Source organism: Trichoderma harzianum, assembly GCF_003025095.1.
Source record: "Trichoderma harzianum CBS 226.95 unplaced genomic scaffold M431scaffold_29, whole genome shotgun sequence".
NCBI lineage: Eukaryota > Fungi > Ascomycota > Sordariomycetes > Hypocreales > Hypocreaceae > Trichoderma > Trichoderma harzianum.
In genome coordinates this window covers 63912-81455 of record NW_020209277.1, presented here as the reverse complement: position 1 = coordinate 81455, position 17544 = coordinate 63912, and the positions used below count along the sequence as shown (strand labels likewise).

The 17544-nt window shown below is 49.9% G+C and overlaps 6 protein-coding genes across 6 annotated transcripts; 3 read left to right on the top strand and 3 right to left on the bottom strand.

Annotated features, from left to right (window-relative positions):
• The first annotated feature begins 14 nt into the window (after positions 1-14).
• On the top strand, positions 15-1024 carry M431DRAFT_513968 (hypothetical protein). The gene is made up of 3 exons (XM_024920129.1): positions 15-171; positions 239-334; positions 398-1024. The coding sequence occupies exons 1-3, from the start codon at positions 150-152 to the stop codon at positions 658-660; spliced, it is 381 nt and encodes a 126-aa protein (XP_024767726.1). The 5' UTR covers positions 15-149; the 3' UTR covers positions 661-1024.
• A 1535-nt stretch (positions 1025-2559) lies between these two features.
• M431DRAFT_100829 (hypothetical protein) lies at positions 2560-3564 on the top strand (the record flags this gene model as incomplete). Its single annotated transcript, XM_024911262.1, has 1 exon — positions 2560-3564. The coding sequence occupies one exon, from the start codon at positions 2560-2562 to the stop codon at positions 3562-3564; it is 1005 nt and encodes a 334-aa protein (XP_024767725.1).
• A 328-nt stretch (positions 3565-3892) lies between these two features.
• On the bottom strand, positions 3893-5628 carry M431DRAFT_487999 (glycoside hydrolase family 47 protein; the record flags this gene model as incomplete). The annotated part of the gene is made up of 4 exons (XM_024916521.1): positions 3893-4455; positions 4509-5096; positions 5159-5340; positions 5414-5628. 4 exons carry the CDS (start codon positions 5626-5628, stop codon positions 3893-3895), a joined length of 1548 nt encoding a protein of 515 aa, XP_024767724.1.
• A 1633-nt stretch (positions 5629-7261) lies between these two features.
• On the bottom strand, positions 7262-8496 carry M431DRAFT_128905 (hypothetical protein; the record flags this gene model as incomplete). Its single annotated transcript, XM_024912383.1, has 3 exons — positions 7262-7469; positions 7647-8144; positions 8219-8496. The coding sequence occupies 3 exons, from the start codon at positions 8494-8496 to the stop codon at positions 7262-7264; spliced, it is 984 nt and encodes a 327-aa protein (XP_024767723.1).
• Positions 8497-10017: 1521 nt separating this feature from the next.
• M431DRAFT_513966 (hypothetical protein) lies at positions 10018-11976 on the top strand. Its single transcript, XM_024920128.1, has 2 exons — positions 10018-10587; positions 10666-11976. The coding sequence occupies exons 1-2, from the start codon at positions 10432-10434 to the stop codon at positions 11860-11862; spliced, it is 1353 nt and encodes a 450-aa protein (XP_024767722.1). The 5' UTR covers positions 10018-10431; the 3' UTR covers positions 11863-11976.
• Positions 11977-12124: 148 nt separating this feature from the next.
• M431DRAFT_535830 (hypothetical protein) lies at positions 12125-17202 on the bottom strand. Its single transcript, XM_024920970.1, has 2 exons — positions 15746-17202; positions 12125-15680 (listed from the first exon to the last, which is right to left on the bottom strand). The coding sequence occupies exons 1-2, from the start codon at positions 16939-16941 to the stop codon at positions 12371-12373; spliced, it is 4506 nt and encodes a 1501-aa protein (XP_024767721.1). The 5' UTR covers positions 16942-17202; the 3' UTR covers positions 12125-12370.
• Between the last annotated feature and the right edge of the window lie 342 nt (positions 17203-17544).

Below are 17544 nucleotides of genomic sequence, written 5' to 3'. Positions count from 1 at the left end.
TAGCTATCGCCAACTTTTTTTTCTCTCTCCTCCGAGAAGCGCATCTCGTCTCTTCACCAATCCAACTTTTTTCCAAACCTCCCTCAAAACACACATCCGGCCGTGAGCCTTGTTCGGGCGAGCCCCCCTTTTATCCTACATCGTGAAAAATGTCAAACGCCAATGAAGCAGGTAAGCCATTGCTCTCATTCTTTTCTTCTCAATTGCTTAGGCTAACGGGTTTTGTTTCTTTTTGCAGCTTGGCCCTTGGCCGATGCGGCCTTGACCCAGGAGATTCTGGATCTCCTCCAGTCGGCCATGCACATCCGTCAGGCTAAGAAGGGTGCCAACGAAGGTATGTTTTGATATTCCCCTTGAATCTGCGGTTCCAATGGTGGCTAACTTTTTTCGATTATAGTCACCAAGGCTATCAACCGTGGAACCTGCGAGCTTGCCGTCCTTGCTGCCGACACCGAGCCCCTGGCCATTATCCTGCACATCCCTCTCATCTGCGAAGACAAGGGCGTCCCGTACGTGTACGTCCCCAGCAAGACCCTGCTGGGCCGCGCCTGCGGTGTGAGCCGTGCCGTGATTGCCGCCAGCATCAGCTCCAACGAGCTGTCTGAGCTGTCTGGCCAGATCAAGGCTCTGCAGCAAAAGGTCGAGAGACTGGCCATTTAAAGCTGGGACATTGCTGTCGAGTTTTTTGGTGCTGGATTGAAGGCGGAGCGTTTATATGGTTGGAATAGCCATGGCTGTGTATCTTGCGTTTACACGTTTGGTTACGATGTAAATGCGGGTGCAGTGTGCGAGCGCAAACGCTTTTAGATTAGCAGGGTCAATGACATTTTTTCACCTGGGATAGAATTCCCTGTGTGTTGAGTTGAGCAGCTTTGATGGGGTTTCCTCTTGACATGTGATTTGATGACTGTGGTGATGATGATGATGATAGTACCACTATGCACAATTCCTGCATACCAGGAACGCCAGATTACTTAATGACAAACACCACGAAGAATTGAGATGTGCTCTGCTGACTGACATGATGAGTACATCAAAAAGCCATCGAGTCCAAACTCAGCCTAGACCCGTCCGTCAGCACTCTGACTGCACACAGATAGACTTGTGAAGCCACGGACCAAAAAAACCAGGGCAGGGATCATACTGTAAGACGCTTGAATTTTCCGTAAAAACGCGGCCCAGCGCCGCTCATTCGCCCGCCCGGACAAGCGCCCAGCCAGCGGACGGGCGGAGTTAATACAAGCGCCGCTTAGTACAGTACAGGGGAATTTCGTATCTTGGATGCCTTTGCGGGCCGCGCAGGTCCGATGAAGTGCGGGTTTATAATATGGAGTCTTTTTTTTTTCTTTCTTATGGCTGTACTGTAGATAGAGCGGCGGAGTATGATGGACTGGACTGGAACTTGTAGCAGCCAGCGTCAATACTTACAATGAATGGGCCACTGTCTAGTAGATAAAGGACGGACAAATTAGATAATTCACAGACAAACTGAAGTATCCCAACCGATGCCAGCCAGTCAGCCAAAATCCTTCCACTAAAAAAATGAATCCCATCCGCATCTCATCACCCAAGAAAGGAAAGAAAAACTAATCAGACGAGCCCAGTCCAAGCTCCAATTCCAGCTCCGCAAGGGGTCCCTTTTTGGTGCCGGACTCGCACTCGCTTGTTTTAACTCCGTCGATGTCTCTCCCTCTCTCCATTTGCTTTGTTTCTACCTAGCCCAAGCAGCAGCCCCAGCCCTACGGAGGTAAGGCAAAAAAACGGACGAAGGAACGTGGCATTGCAGTGGCATAATGTCTGGTTGGTTTTGAATCATTTTTCGAAGCTTGAACCCTTGGCGGGATTGGGCCTAATCCGCGTTAAGCAAAAACCAATGCGGACCAACACATCCATAGTACGAGTACACACAATGAATCATTTTAATTCCTTTTTCGCTTGCTTTGCTTTGCTGGATTGTGGCTTGCATTGGAGGAGCATGACGCAGCCCATCCCTTCCCTTCCATCGCCCGAGTCCAGCTAGAGATAGAGAGGGAATCTTCCCATCCCAGTCCCCATGATCCCTCTTTTTCCCTTTTCCAACCCCAGTCAGTTGAAGTCGTCGAGTCGTAATATATAATATAGAGTCGATAGCTTCCCCCTTGCTGTCTTCTCTCTCTCTCTCTCCCATCTCTAATGTCGCAGTTCCGCACGCAGCTCCTCCCCAAGCTGTGGCAACGCTACAACACCATCAGCCTCACCCTCAACACCATCACCAGATCCTCAAATTCAAACTCCAATTCAAACACAAACAAACGCATCTCCCTCTTCGCCTTCGTCTTTGCCGCCGCAGCAACAGCAACAACCGCCACAGCCATGACGCGCAAATCAACATCATCCACAATCTCCTCTCATCCATCATCATCTCACCCATCAACAACTTCTGTCCTCAAAATCGCCGGCCGCAACAACATCCCCGCCGAGGCCCTCTCCAACCCTCACCACATCCTCAAGCGCGGCGGCCACATCTCCGGCTTCAAGAACCCCTACCCGTCATGGTCCAACCCGCCCAGCGTCACAAACATGTGGTCGACCGTCTTCTGGCCAACCATCACCGGCGACCTCAAGTGGCCAGACACGAAACCTCCCACCGTACCTGTCGTTCCTCCTCAGTGGCTTCCTGCTCGTGATGCTTCTGACAAACTCCGCGCGACGTGGTTGGGCCATGCGTGCTACTACGTCGAATTCCCCTCTGGTCTGCGTGTCCTATTCGACCCTGTCTTTGAAGACCGCTGCTCGCCATTCGCATTCATGGGTCCGAAGCGCTTCACCCCGAAGCCCTGCGACCTCAAAGACATCCCCGTCGTCGACGCCGTCGTCATCAGCCACAGCCACTACGACCACCTGTCGCACTCTTCCGTCCTCGAGATCCAGAAGCACCACCCCGACGTGCAATTCTTCGTCGGTCTCGGCCTGGAATCCTGGTTCCGCCGCAGCGGCCTCAACAACGTCACCGAGCTGGACTGGTGGGAAGACGCCACTCTCACCGTCACAACCCCCATCAACGGCGAGAAGAAGTCCATCTCGGCCCAAATCTCGTGTCTCCCATGTCAACACACTTCCGCCAGAACGGCGTTCGACAAGGACACGACGCTGTGGTGCTCGTGGGGCGTCAAGTCCGGCGACAAGAACGTCTGGTTCGGCGGCGACACGGGATACCGCGCAGTCCCTCACCTCCCAGCCAGCGTCGACGACTACGGCCCTGAATACGAGTCTCTGCCACGATGTCCCCAGTTCAAGCAGATTGGCGAGCACCGCGGGCCGTTTGATCTAGGTTTGATCCCCATCGGGGCGTATTATCCCCGCGCTGCGTTTTCCGCCATGCACGCGAATCCGTTTGATTCAGTCGAGATTTTCCAGGATACGAAATGCGAAAAGGCAATGGGGATTCATTGGGGTACTTGGGCTTTGACGATGGAGGAGGTGCTGGAGCCTCCGAGGCAGCTTAAGGAGGCGTTGAAGCGGAAAGGCATTGCGGAGGAGGGCGTGTTCGATGTTTGCGACATTGGTCAGAGCAGGGAGTTTTAAGTTGTTGATAGATGGTTCTGGTGATTTTCTTCTCTGTTTTATGTTTCTGGGAGCGAAGAGCAATCAAGGTAGTTGAATTGCGAGGAGCAAAAGGCAAAATCCACTCATACCCTAAGCAGCATCTGCTTACTATAATCTTACCATACTTTACTTTGCTGGACTGTATAATAGATCTTACTCAGCATCAAACATGATTCACTTACAACTTTAACATGCGGTCGTCTTGTAGTTCAAACGAATAGTCTATTTCTAGCGATTCATATTTGATGGCTTTATTCATATTCACATATCCACAATCATCCTCTCATATATATCCAAAGACAAGACCTCACTGACGAATCTTAAAGGGGTGTGCCTCCGTGTTAAACACAAACTGGTTCCCGCCATTGGGGTTCACTTGCACAGCCGATTCGTCGGCAAAGATGAGATACGCGTACTTGAGCGCCTCGGCGAACCAGAAGCTCTCCATATCGTCAGAGGCACCTCCGCCATTCGCCTGTGTCACGTCGTTGATGGACGAGTACCCGCTGCCGGCGCGGCACGCCTTGCTGATGGCATTGAAAGCCGCCCATGCCCAGTCTTGGTACTTGGAGTCGCCCGTTACTCGGTAGGCGTAGTACAAGCTCTCCAGGGTCTCGGGTCTCAGGATGTAGTATGGTGCCGATACCCAGAATCCGGCCTTGGAGTAGAAGGAGGACTGGGATGAGGGAGGTGAGCCACCGGAGCCCGTCACACTGTCCACCCAGTTGAAGCCTTCGGGACCAATTCCAGAAGCAGTCTGGTTGTACGTGGCATAGTACGAGTTGGTAAGCTGGATGCCAAAATCAATGTACTTTTGCTCGCCTAGGAGAATGCCTCCCAAGATAAAGTTGCCACCAGCAAAACTAGCCACTGAGAAGACATGTCAGCTAAATGTTGCCATTTGTTTGTATTTGGAAACTTACAGTGTCCTGAATTTGGCGAAGTTGATTGTCCAGAGTATGACGACAAAAAGGTGAGGTCTTTACGAGTGCTTGGGTGAGACGCCAGGTGGGCAATGGTCGAGTCGGCAGCAAGAACCCAGCGATCCTTGTAGTTTGAAAACGCAACCGGGTCATACAAGTACATCTTGATCAGATACTCGTAGAAGCTGTCGGACAGAGCCGACCAGCTGCCATTGCTGTCCTGGAAGTTGCCGTTGCTTGTGCTAACAAACGTTCCCACCAGGCCAGGCCATGCCTGTGCGCTTCCCTTGGGGTTAAGGAGATACGACTCGCCCTTTTGAGCAAGCTGGGCATATAACGGGTTTCCTGTGAGGTCGCTCAAGTGCGTCCACTCAAGCACCAACGTTCCAATTTCGGCAACATTGTTGCTTGATGCACCGCTGTTCCGGAAAGTGGGATTAAAGAAGACGGTAGGATCTGGCACACCACTTGGGGTGTTGAACGAAACCTTGAGTCCATTGGCCAGCGTTTGGGCCTGGGTCAGGAGGTTGTTCACCAGAGTTTGGTTTGACACCAACGAGCTAAATGGGCCTTTCAACAGGTCGTAGCCTATGTAAATCATAGCAATTAGTACATGCTGCCACTAACACGAGGCACGCATTGAAACTCACTGGCTAGCATGCCACCAATGTATCGGATGTTGGTCTCAAAGACAGAAATGCCCTGGTTGGCAACCGCAGTAGTGGTAAAGTTGATCTGAGGCACACGCTGCAGAATCGTGTTGACAATATCGGTCGCTCCCATGAGGATCGCCGTGTCCAGGCCATCAATCGCTGATGAGCCCCAGCCGTTTCTAGGCCAAAGTTAGAAACACAATGGCGCCGTTTTACCCCATAGATTCGGGGAATTTACACCCAACAACTTACCTCTCATCATCAAACGTGTTGCTAACTGGATGGAGATCGTCATGAGGGAAAGCAAACTGGCGGTAGCCGTTCCATGACGTCTGGAATGCGGCCTTGACCGCTGCCGCCCTTGTAGGGTTGGGTGAGCCGCGTTTTGCGCCTGGGACTGGGTGAGGATATGCCAATGCTGGTGCAACAAGCCCAAAGGCAAGCACGGAGCTACTGATGAATCTCATGATGATAATCTCCGATTCTGTAGGATAGCACAGCCGGTAGGAGGAGGGAGATGGGTCCAAACTCAAAGCCGGAAACGGGTTGCGGATCACAATTCAGCGGCGGGAAGGCCGTGTTTTTCAATTATTTCTCTCCCCCTCTTCCTCCTCCTCCCTTTGCTACCATGATCACAGAGAATGATGGGGATCCTCATGCGACACTAAGCCACCAATGCTACGGATTGTTCATGCGGGTGCAAAGCATAAATCACCACACTTCTCATTCAAGACATGGCGCCGTCCAGGGATGCGACAACGGCCGTCCGGCATGCTTTTCCTTCAAGAAACGGCCGGGATCATGCGCTTTAGCTCCAAGGGTGGATGAGGATTGCCGGTGGACAGAGCCACAGCAGGCAGGTGACACCAAGAGCTAGCAGCAGCTTGCATGTGGTTTCTGTCCATGACGGAATTCTTTGCGACATTGACATCTCAATGGGATCAACGGGACCCAGGATCGTTGGTGACAAGTCATTTTGACAATGTTCATTCATCTGGGGTAGCCTAGGCACTTTTGCAGGGGGATGGAGAGGGGAAACCTAAATCAACACGCAGCTATCATGAGGTGCCATTCGGAGCTGATCCTGGCATTTAGACCATGTGCGGTGGTATGTTGTAAGCCTGGGAATGTCGAGGGCGGGAAGCGACCAAAGACAACCCCACGCATGGATCAGACTCAAAGATTGGCATTGCATCTAAACTCCAGAGGATGGCAGGTTGTGAAAGAAGAACGCGCGAGTAACGCGTCGTATACGATAATTGTCTTCATCAAGCAAGCCGGGACGCAAGGCTTGGCGGTATTTCCGTGAAACAAGCGACCAGCCAGATCAGAATTTGAGCGCCTCACTTGCAAACATCCGGCATATCTCCCGAACTAATGTCCATTGAATCGTAACATCTTGAACCACTTACAACAACAGCCGCTCAACCTGCTTCTTACTGCCTAGCGCCGCGGGCGCCACTCGTACGTGCGATGATATCAGCACCAGCTGGATTCCCCCACAGATTGGCGACGGCACTTCAGGAACCGGCTTGTGGTCGAGCCCCGCATCTCAACCTCAGCTCCAGGGACAAGCTTAACCGTCCGGCTTTGGTTGGACAAGCTTTGAGACGCGCCGCCACTCGAGGGGATCGCTGCCGGTGCGAAGGCCGCTAAGAATCGATCGCTGGCTGGTGTGTGCACAGCGATCTGTAGATAGCTGCGACCTGTTCTCGTGCTTGTGCTGCATCGGTGGTGCATTGCTCCCACGTAGACTCAATAATGCAACGTATGGTTCAATATAGCCGACGTATGTCTTATGCAAGGGTAATCTTGACCCCACGTCGGATCTTGCAAGGTCTCAATGTCCGAACAAAGCCAAGTCGCTGCGTCTGGATTCCAATGTGCGGCCGTAATTTGTAGACAATGGCCAGAGAAGCACCGCCGTGCGGAGTCCAGCGTATTACTATTACGCAGCGTCATGTGTTGTGACCCGCGGATCGCATCAAGTTCCCCCTCTTTCTCGGCAGTTTCGCGGCGCTCCATCGCGAGCCGATTCGCTCTAGGCATACCACTTCTGTTGGGGGAGCATGTGAAATTTATGCGAGCGAATGGGCGTCTTCACCCGTTTTGACGCAGCTTTGCCAATGCTGCTGCTACGCCTTCACTAAGCTGGCTACTTTCTTTGTTGGGTTGGCGCTCCTCCTGGGGTTGATTTGTAGGTTGAGAAGGCGCCTGCTCTTCTCCCCGGCTCATTGTAGCAAATGCTTCCTCTTCATCAGAATCATCGTCTTCGTCCAAGAAGTGAAACTGCGCGGGAGGTTGTGTGCTTCCCGGTTGACGGCCTGGCGCGCTGCCCCCAGGCGAGCCATATTTAGAAGAAGAAGCGTGTGATGTCACCTTGGTTGGGGGTCCAGAGCCGGACTTTTCAGCGTCTGACCCAGAAGGCCGATCAGTGTCAGCAATTGCAGGCACAGCCCTTGAATCACGTCCTGCCACAGCTGACGATGATGATGGCTGGAAGCCTCTCTTGGCTGCTTTCCTTGCTCGAAACGGCTCTTCAACCGCAGAAGTCCATCTTTTTACCTTGGCGCCACCCCATCCGCTAATCATGCTCAGTTGCTCTGGCTCTGCATTGATTGCATTCTTCAGACTGCCAAAATTAGCAACCAGAGCTACGGCGTCTGACTTGTTCAGACTTCTTGGTACTGTAACAAATTCAACCAGTTTGTCGGCATAATTGGACGACTGCTGTCCGCGGATGGCAGAAAAGTTGGCGTTTTCGTACGACTTGTAGAGTTCGAGATAGCGAGCGGCTTCGGCTGCAGACCAGCACAGTATAACAGTCACATTGTTGACAACTGAAGTCTTTGATAGTTCGCGTAAAGAGTCTTCGTGGTTTGGGATATCAACGAGGGTGAGAAGAATACGGAGGTTGTATTTGCCCTGGAGATTACGAATGCGAGTGTAGATGTATTCAGGATGAAGACGGTGGTATTTGAGACTGAGGTCAGGCATGGCGTTAGCAAGTATGTATGTATCAATGGCTTGTCTGTGATGATGATGGAAGATTCTCACCTCAAGAAGAGCGCACACGTCGTCAACCCAAGGACGTAATCTGCCGGTATGTCACTGTATTCCCACGGTATCGATCGAATGCTGGTCAAGAGAGGATTGCCGCGTTGGCGAGGCGACACCAGGATGCCAGACCCGAGGGTCTTTTGCTGAATGACCTGGGGCTTTGGCTGCACGACGGTATTCGCGGAGCTGTTACTGGCGGATGGTTTGTCGATGACTTGAGGCGTGGGCTGCTTCACGGAGCTGCGTGCTGGAGGAACCGAGTCGACAGCTGCCATTGCTTCTAGCAGGGCGTCATCAGCGCCATAATCATCGTCCATGTTTTATGGAGATGGCGTAGTAGCTTTTATGGGATTGAAATGAAGGGATCGAGTGACTGTTGCCGGGATGATTCGTGGTTGAACGTGAAGAGAAGCTCGCCGCATCGAGCTCGAGAAATAACGGTTGGCAAAAGTGGGGCACGTCACTAACAGCTTCATGATGGAATTTTGGCGGGGACAAGACAGGTACATGGATACGGTGTAGCTTCACGCGCAAATCATTGTCACTCCACCCACTAACTTCTATGCTAAGATTAACTCTTATGATTCATCAGTAGGTACATTCAGTGGGAGTTTGGTGGTTCATTGAAAGGGCGAAATTAACATGGCGCAAAATATCCCGGCCGCGATATGTGACAGCTGATGTGCTTTATAGACAGACACTTATAAATGACGAGCATAGGCAACTGTTTGTTTTCAAGGTAAAAGAATCACTGTGATACGACTATATACTAATAGGTAGAAGTAGCAGCGTTGTTAACAGCGTTGTTACTGACGACAAGACGATTGGCTAGCCTTATCAACGTCTAATCAAAGTCTTCCATACAATCTTGCCTCGTGCAGGTTCAGCTACCCCGACACATCGGTTCAGCCAATGAGTAGCTAGAATCACTGAATATGTAATGCAAGCTGAGTAAACGCAGATACAGATCGATCTGCAAGTCATTGAGTAGCAGGTACTCCATATATATGGATTGGCCCACCACCATCTCCAGCTCTCATGTCTCATGTCTCATGTATAGCATAATTGTATGATGAAACATCAAGCCATGAGCATCGTTTCGATCAATTAAGCTTAAAATAGCCATATCAGCGATGTGCTTCACAATAAATGTCCAAAATTACAGTCAATTATTGCTAGAAAAGCCGTCGGAAAATAAGTCGTCGATAGTTTGTTTGTTACTCAATAATTCCTGTTGAGCGTCGGAAGGAATGAAAACCGACGGGATTAGATGGCTGCTGTAAAATGAGAAGCTCACGAACAGAGAGAGATCAAATGTGACAGAAGAAGAGACCAGGTATATATAAGAGAACTCTTGTATCCATAAAATTTGTTCCTATCTCCATACGCTCTTGCTTATATGATACATAACTGTTTATTGAGTACATGTATCCAGTCAAATCCATCTCCAAAATTACTGCTTGTTCGGGTCTTTCTACCGAACTAAACACGAGCTTCTTCTATATCCAGTGCGGGGGCGGGGTTCCCATCCATCTTCCGATGGTACCCCGAAAGCCCCTCCAAAAGGGATTCAGTTGAAAAGAAAGCGGCTAATCTTATTTCACTCGTAACTCCGAGCTCGATAAAATGATTGGCTGTTCCGGCTAGATGTTGCTCTATCTAACCACTACGGGAAAAGAAGAGCCCAAGACAGGCAAAGCATTCCCGTCTCCCCTCATATTGCACGATTCAGTCTCCAACTCCGGACCCCCAAAATATGTCATTCTCTTCACCAATTTGTCTTGTTGCGAACCAATCGTCTTTCGGTCCAGATGGCAACGAGTTTCTCGACTCCGTAAATGATCCCTTTTGCTACGCGTAGGCGGCCTCGGCGGTTTAGATCCCACCAATGGCTGAGTAAAAAGAGCTCGCGAGGCGTAACCGGTTCAACGGCTATATATTCTCCGTCGCTTATATTGGCCAGCTATATCGTGACAACTGGGGACACGAGTGAAACCGCATGTGCTTGTGATTCTTTTGCCTCTTCCTTTTCTGCGAAACCGGCTTCCTGCTTTAGTCTTTGTGGTGTCCAATAGAGCAATAAATACCCTCTGATCCTCTCGCCGCAGCTGCAGCTTGTCATCCTTTCTTCTGTCATCCTTTCTCACCAACTCACCTCATTCTGCCCCTCCAACCCCTCCCTCAAACTCACATACACACACATAGCCAAAATGTCTGAAGTCACCATCACCGGATTCAGGAGCCGCGATGTTCGGTTCCCGACCTCCCTCGACAAGACGGGCTCAGACGCCATGAACGCTGCCGGCGACTATTCAGCGGCGTACTGCATCCTGGAAACTAATTCCCCTCACAGCGGCCACGGCATGGTAAGCAGCTCTGCCTCTAACCCAATCTACAATCCTCAATTGGCTCTTGGTTAGCTAAGAAATCGCTTTTCGTAACAGACATTCACCATTGGACGCGGAAACGACATTGTCTGCGCCGCCATCACCCACGTTGCCGACCGCCTCAAGGGCAAGACTCTCTCCTCACTAGTAGCCGACTGGGGCAAGACATGGCGATATCTCGTCAACGACAGCCAGCTGCGATGGATTGGCCCCGAAAAGGGCGTCATCCATCTTGCCCTGGGAGCTGTTGTCAACGCCGTTTGGGATCTGTGGGCAAAGACGCTCAACAAGCCCGTGTGGCGCATCGTGGCAGACATGACCCCCGAGGAGTACGTCCGCTGCATTGATTTCCGCTATATTACGGACGCCATCACACCCGAGGAGGCCGTTGCGATGCTGCGCGAGCAGGAGGCCGGCAAGGCTAAGCGCATTGAGGAGGCCCTTCAGAACCGAGCCGTTCCCGCATACACAACAAGTGCCGGATGGCTGGGATACGGCGAGGAGAAGATGAAGCAGCTGCTGAGAGACACACTGGCCGACGGCTACAGACACTTCAAGGTCAAAGTTGGCGGCAGCGTTGAGGAGGACAGGCGGCGTCTGGGCATTGCTCGCGAAATCATTGGCTTCGACAAGGGCAATGTTCTCATGGTTGACGCCAACCAGGTCTGGTCCGTCCCGGAGGCAATCGACTACATGAAGCAGCTCAGCGAGTACAAGCCCTGGTTCATTGAGGAGCCAACCTCGCCCGACGATGTCATGGGCCACAAGGCCGTTCGTGAGGCTCTCAAGCCCTACGGCATTGGCGTTGCCACCGGCGAGATGTGCCAAAACCGTGTCATGTTCAAGCAGCTGCTCATGACGGGCGCCATCGACGTCTGCCAGATCGACGCCTGCCGTCTAGGCGGTGTCAACGAGGTCCTCGCCGTTCTGCTCATGGCCAAGAAGTTTGGCGTGCCCATTGTGCCTCATTCCGGTGGCGTCGGTCTCCCCGAGTACACTCAGCACCTGAGCACCATCGACTACGTGGTTGTCACTGGCAAGCTTTCCGTCTTGGAGTTTGTGGACCACCTCCACGAGCACTTTTTGCATCCCTCTGTCATCAAGGACGGATACTACCAGGCCCCGACGGAGCCCGGATACAGTGTCGAGATGAAGCCGGAGAGCATGGACAAGTATGCTTATCCCGGTGAGAAGGGTGTAAGTTGGTGGACGAGCGATGAGGCTCTGCCCATCTTGACTGGAGAAAAGATTTAAGCCTGGAATGGTAGCAATGTGTTTTTGACCATGTATTCTTTATATGCAAAGCAAATATTAGTTAGGACTTATAGAATAGGTGTATATGTAGGAATCAACCACAATTATGCGAACAGTAACTGGATTTTGTATCAGAAAAGCAACAATTATCAATGGAGTATCTATAAATATCCCGTATGGGCTTATCAAGACAGACATTTATGTCTTATCAGTCCCAAACAAACTTGAGACAGGCGATGCTTGTTGACATTAGGTCTCAATACTCCAGATGAGCCAACCAACAAGTTAGCCCCTATACACAAATATACACTCGTAAGCGATTAAGAGTGAGGTACTGAGGATACATGCGCCTATTAACTACTCTTGCCCGGAATGCCCCTTAAAATTCTTCGATATCTACTACTATGGCTACTAAGTATCTTTCTAAACGTAAAGCTGCAACACCTTTATCCACAAACTTGGGTGGTCGTACAGATCATAATCGACGCCATGGACGCCATGCTTTTCTTCACCCAATATCTCCAAAAAGCCCGTCTGTAGTTTCGCATCGTGAAAAATCCAAACCAGGATGGAATAAATCCGATAAGATGGCATAGCGTTTTAAATTGTCCATAAAGCAAGCGAGTTCCTTACTTTTTCTAGACGAAATGGGTTTTTTACGGTGAGATCTATGATGAACCTTTTGATGTCTTTTTAGAGCGCAGAGAAAGGGACTATGGATACAGCCTTTGAAAGCGTTGACATAAGGTTGGAGAAAATGGTGGATGCGATGGATTACACCGTCTATCTCCTTTTCTGATCCATATCCATCTATATTGGAATCGCGTTGCCTCATGAGATGGCATAAGAACGAATGCCCCCAGGCATCTAGCGCCAGTAGATCGACATTTGGCCTCTCAAGAAAGACGGATATGACGGGAATATTTAGTTGATAACTTGCATGCATCAGCGGCGTAAAACCACCGAAATCTGAAGTATTAATCAGAGCCTCATCGGCGGCGATAAGTAAACAAGCTGTGTTGGGATGTCCTTCCTCAGCAGCATAAGATAGCGATGTCTTCCCATATCGATCCGTAGCGTTGATATTTGTACCAGCTTCTAAGAGCGACTGAGTTACCTGACTGGTGGCTCTTTGTACTGCATATGATAGCGGAGTTCGACCTTCAGCATCGGGTTTCCGGAGAAAATCAGCGTCACAGCGCGCAATCAGAAGATCCACAGCCTCATCGTCCTGGTTCCCTTGTAAAGCATGAGTAAGAAGGCTTTTCTTGTCGGAAGATTTGATCTCTAGGTCCAACACCAGTTCAGTTGTTTCCAAGGCTGCTTGGACCATATTTTTGGTGCCTGTCATGGCCACGCGAGCCACGATACTTTGTCCCTTCTGGCTTCTGCGATATATTTCTGTACGTTTGTCGTGGAGCAACATGCTGAAAATAGAGTCGTCATACTCCTTGAACTCTGCATCCAATACCTCTGGCCAATTGTCCACTTTATAGCGATCCGGTACTTGGCCTCTCAAAGGACCCAGATCATGCTTTTTCAAAGAACGATACCGGTCCTTGGGAAATACGCCCTCAAATATAGGTTGGTAGGTTGAGGATAATAATATGGCGTCGTCGCCGTTTTCATCTTGAGCCAATACATCTGTATCCTCTCGTTCCAGGAGCAAGCGTACCACGTCGCGCTGGTGATTCTTCACAGCAAGAAGGAGAGGTGTATTACCCTCTTTATCCAATAAATTCACATCAACCCCAGGCGTGTTTAACAGCTCAGTGACCAGAGGGCTAGAATCGGCTTCCAAAAAATCTACTCTGGGTGGATCGTCCACATCTTGCCACTTATCTGAGAGTGTCGGATGAACGCAGCAAGCATAGTGGAGAATATTAGAGCCTGATGAGTCCTTTTCATTGACATCTATATCAAAAGCAGATGCCAGCACTCGAAAATAATCAGGGTTTTGGAAATGAGGATTGACAATATAATCACTCGCAGAATGTCCATTTGCATCCTTTCTGTCGAGTTTAATGCCTCCTTTCTTGATGAGCGCATTCATAATGTCACAATTTCCAAGTTCAGCTGCCAGGAGAAATGGCGTTCGGCCACGTCTATCGATGGGATCTGGCTCGATATTTGCTTGCTTGAGAAGCAGCTCAAATATTTCAACGTCTCCCCAAGTGGCTGCTCCGTGAAGAGGTCGCCAGGTACCGTTTTGATTAGCATCGGCATACGGCAGTAGGAGTTGAGTAGCATGCGCATCTTGTAGAGAAATGGCGATGGTGAGGGGCGTCTTCATACGCTTTATACCTTCCCGCTCGCAATCGATCAGAAAATGCCGGCCTCCGTGAGTTCTCCCGCGAGGACGGACATATAGTTCGCTGTCTACCGCCGACGCATCGTGTTCCAGTAGCCGTTTCAAGAGATTATGGTATCCATTAATAACAGCATGGTGCATTGGTGTAATCCCACAATGGGTACAGCTCCGACACTTTGAGTATGGCAATAGAAGTAGGGCAGCTTCCTCGTGTCTGGCTCTTACCGCTGCAGTAAGCGGATTGCCACAAACATCCGTATCAGTGTAATCAATCTCTACGTCGGGCCATTTGAGAAGCTCGGAGATGATGCCGGTATGTCCAGATGTAGCAGCCAGCCACATGGCACCTCTTTTGTAGCTATCTCTCACTCCGCGATTAGATTTCTCAACGAGCATCCTAAAACATCCCTCTCGCCCAAGTTCAATCGATGCCAGGAATGCAGTGGAGAGTTCGCCTGAATGCTGACACATCAAGTCTGGCTTGATTGACTTTTGATCCAGAAGTAGCGAGACCACTTCATCAAAGCCGTTCGTCGCGGCGATGATTAATGGTGTTTGTCCGTTGGTATTGAAGATGTTTGGATCTGCCCCTTGTGCCAACAACATTAAAGCCATGCTGCAATCTCCTCGCGCAGCCGCGATAGTCAATAGCACATCATCTCTGAACATCTTGCTTGGCAGCACATCGCCTCTTAAAGTCCCATCATCAGATATAAAATTCTTTTGACTCGTGCCATATTCATTCATGTCGTAGTTGCGAACTACTGAAAGTTGCTCGACCCATGCCTGTTGGCCAGCGTGGCAGGCATCAACAATACTGGAATGCACGTCTGGGACTTCTAGTGTCATCTGAACGATGGCGAGCCGGGTAACTGCGAGTTCCATGGATGAGGGAGTATTGTTAGTGGCTGAGTTTGTTCGCGCAACGTCGTCAACCGCAGCCTCCTTCGCAGCCTCTTTCTCACTCTCCATGGAGTGGTAGCTCCAGTTTGCCTTAGCATAGTGGAAGAAGGGAGCTTCTTTTCTCGTTTCTCCTGGCTTTGCTTCAGCGATTCGAATGTATCGGAGACACAATAACGCCATTTTTTCGCTTGCTCTTGGAAACCAGCGGGATCTTGTGCGTTCGAAATACTCTGCCGCTGATCTGTGTACCAAATGCACGATCTTGCTTGTATCATCTGATACGACAAGACCAGTACACACGGCAATCAGATCATCTATATCTGGAACCATATCTTCGTCAAAAGCTTCACTGTCCTCATCAATGGATAGAGCATGGCTGAGCTCTTGAGGCGAAAGAGGGCGCCTAGCGCATGTCAGAACCAGAAGCGTCTGCACGGCGATACGCTCCGATTCGGGTCCCTGGAATCCAATTCGAAGCACGGAATCTTCATATAGAGTATCATATGCGTTCGAACCAGTTGCCAAGTTGGAAAGCCGTGTACGAAGACTGCCCACTGATAGTATGGTGGCCAGGGATTTTAAATACAGCTCAGCAAGTAGGAACCTAAAGAATAAGTGAGCAAACCCGAATGCAGTGCCAACGTGAATAGAGTGAGACCCGAAACATACATGCCAGCGCTTGCGCTCGTAACCGAGTCGATCACTTCATCTTGCAGCTTCCGAGATCGAGCAACAAAATTCGGCAGTTGAAAAATGCTCTCTCTCAAGAAATTACGGATGTCCTCATCGCTTGACCTCACTTCTAGAGAGGTATAACCTTCACAGCTCTCGAATATGTGTTGGATCTCTGGAATGCCACGTGAAGTAACCAAAAGGTTGACAATACCATTCTTGTGAAGTTTTAGAAGGTCGTATATGAGCGGTCGTCGCACCTCGTTTGTGAGTTCATCTATCGCATCCACTATCAAATTGACCCTTTCAAATCTGGAAAAGAGATCTTGGAGTAAGCCTAAGCAATGGTGTCGAGAAATGGTTTTGTTGGACAGCCGTAATTGCGTGCAGGTGGAAACAGTTCCATCAGCCTCATGGTCTGCCTCTTCGAGTGCAACTCGTAAAAGACTGCAGAGCAGCTTCTCTATGGTTTGGGTGTGATTCTGGTAGGTGCAGTACATATAAGTTGTCAAAGTTTCAGCATCATTCGCAAGTCTCAAGCTCTCGACCACCATCGCCGTCGTAAAGGTTTTCCCCGTGCCAGGGTTTCCCGGGCAAAAGAGGAGGCTACCTTTCCGTTTGCACCATTCCAAGTATACTTCAGATTCAAATAACCACTTTCGAGAGCCTGTCTGACAACGTAGAAAGATATCATTTTGTTGCGCAACATAGTTTATGTCGCTGACCCATTTAACCGTAGCTTCACGTTCCGTATTTTCCTGGTGATGGATAAGCTTTATGATGTTTTGGCTGGTAACTTGATCGTTGAGGCTTCTCAAGGTGGCGATCTTGAAGGATATTTGGCTGCGTATATCACGAATATCGTCGGGTTCCCATTTGAGCCGTTTCCAAACTCTCTTGATACCCGCCTTTTTCCCAGATTTTGCGGCCTCAGCCACACCAGAGTATTTTTCTAGAGACTTTTTAAGCTGTTCAAGTAGATGCTTACAACTGGTCACGACCTCCTGGTATTCTTGTGTCTGTTCCAGGCCGAGATCGGTATAGTTGGCCTCGACATCTTGCAAGACGATAGAAAATCCCCGAACGTCATCAGAAATAGCCTTGAATTGCTCGGGCGCGCCGGCGAAGCTCTTGCGTACCTGATTCACGAGGCCAATTAGGGCTAAGAAGTCGACTTCGAAGCCGAGGCTCATTGCTGATGTCAGGTAGCAATAATAGTAGATGTTTGAAGAAGCAGTTTGGTCTCAGGCAAATGAGGATGCTTTCAATGCATGTCGCTATGGCATCTGAGGTAGAGTCTCTATGCTGTTGGGCATTGTCTAGTGAGAGATATCTATTAGGTGGCAGTGAGAGAAACCACGGAGCCTTGCGACGCGTTTTCAACGGAGTGGCCGTTAGGCTGCCCGACGTCGCCGACGTGGGGTTCCATTTCTTGATTGGTTCGTAGGCAGACATGTGTGCTCTATATTTTGACCAAACATATGCCATGACAGTGCTCCTTATAATCTGGTGATGACAACATCGCGCGGTAGAAGCTAGTATCTTGACTCTAACGAATTTGCCTGTATACGAGATGTAGTCTTCAAAATGAAACTGTCAGTAACATCAAAGTTAAAGAAAGATATGGGCATGTTTTCCATTGCCTTAGGCTCCAAAAAATGATATTCGCCATAAATACTTGCAATTATATTTGCACAAGAGCATATTCGGGTGGTTTGGGTAAGTGTAGTTAAACGAAAGCCAGGGTGCTTGAGCTTAATGGGTACCCACCCGCTCGTGTTACTCCTAATCAGGTA

Coding starts and splice junctions, on each gene's coding strand:
- M431DRAFT_535830 (XM_024920970.1), bottom strand. CDS start 16,941: ATGAGCCTCGGCTTCGAAGTCGACTTCTTAGCCCTAATTGGCCTCGTG. Junction 15,681..15,745: donor ACGAGCGCAAGCGCTGGCAT/GTATGTTTCGGG, acceptor CTTATTCTTTAG/GTTCCTACTTGCTGAGCTGT.
- M431DRAFT_513968 (XM_024920129.1), top strand. CDS start 150: ATGTCAAACGCCAATGAAGCAG. Junction 172..238: donor GTCAAACGCCAATGAAGCAG/GTAAGCCATTGC, acceptor TTCTTTTTGCAG/CTTGGCCCTTGGCCGATGCG. Junction 335..397: donor TAAGAAGGGTGCCAACGAAG/GTATGTTTTGAT, acceptor TTTCGATTATAG/TCACCAAGGCTATCAACCGT.
- M431DRAFT_513966 (XM_024920128.1), top strand. CDS start 10,432: ATGTCTGAAGTCACCATCACCGGATTCAGGAGCCGCGATGTTCGGTTC. Junction 10,588..10,665: donor CTCACAGCGGCCACGGCATG/GTAAGCAGCTCT, acceptor TTTTCGTAACAG/ACATTCACCATTGGACGCGG.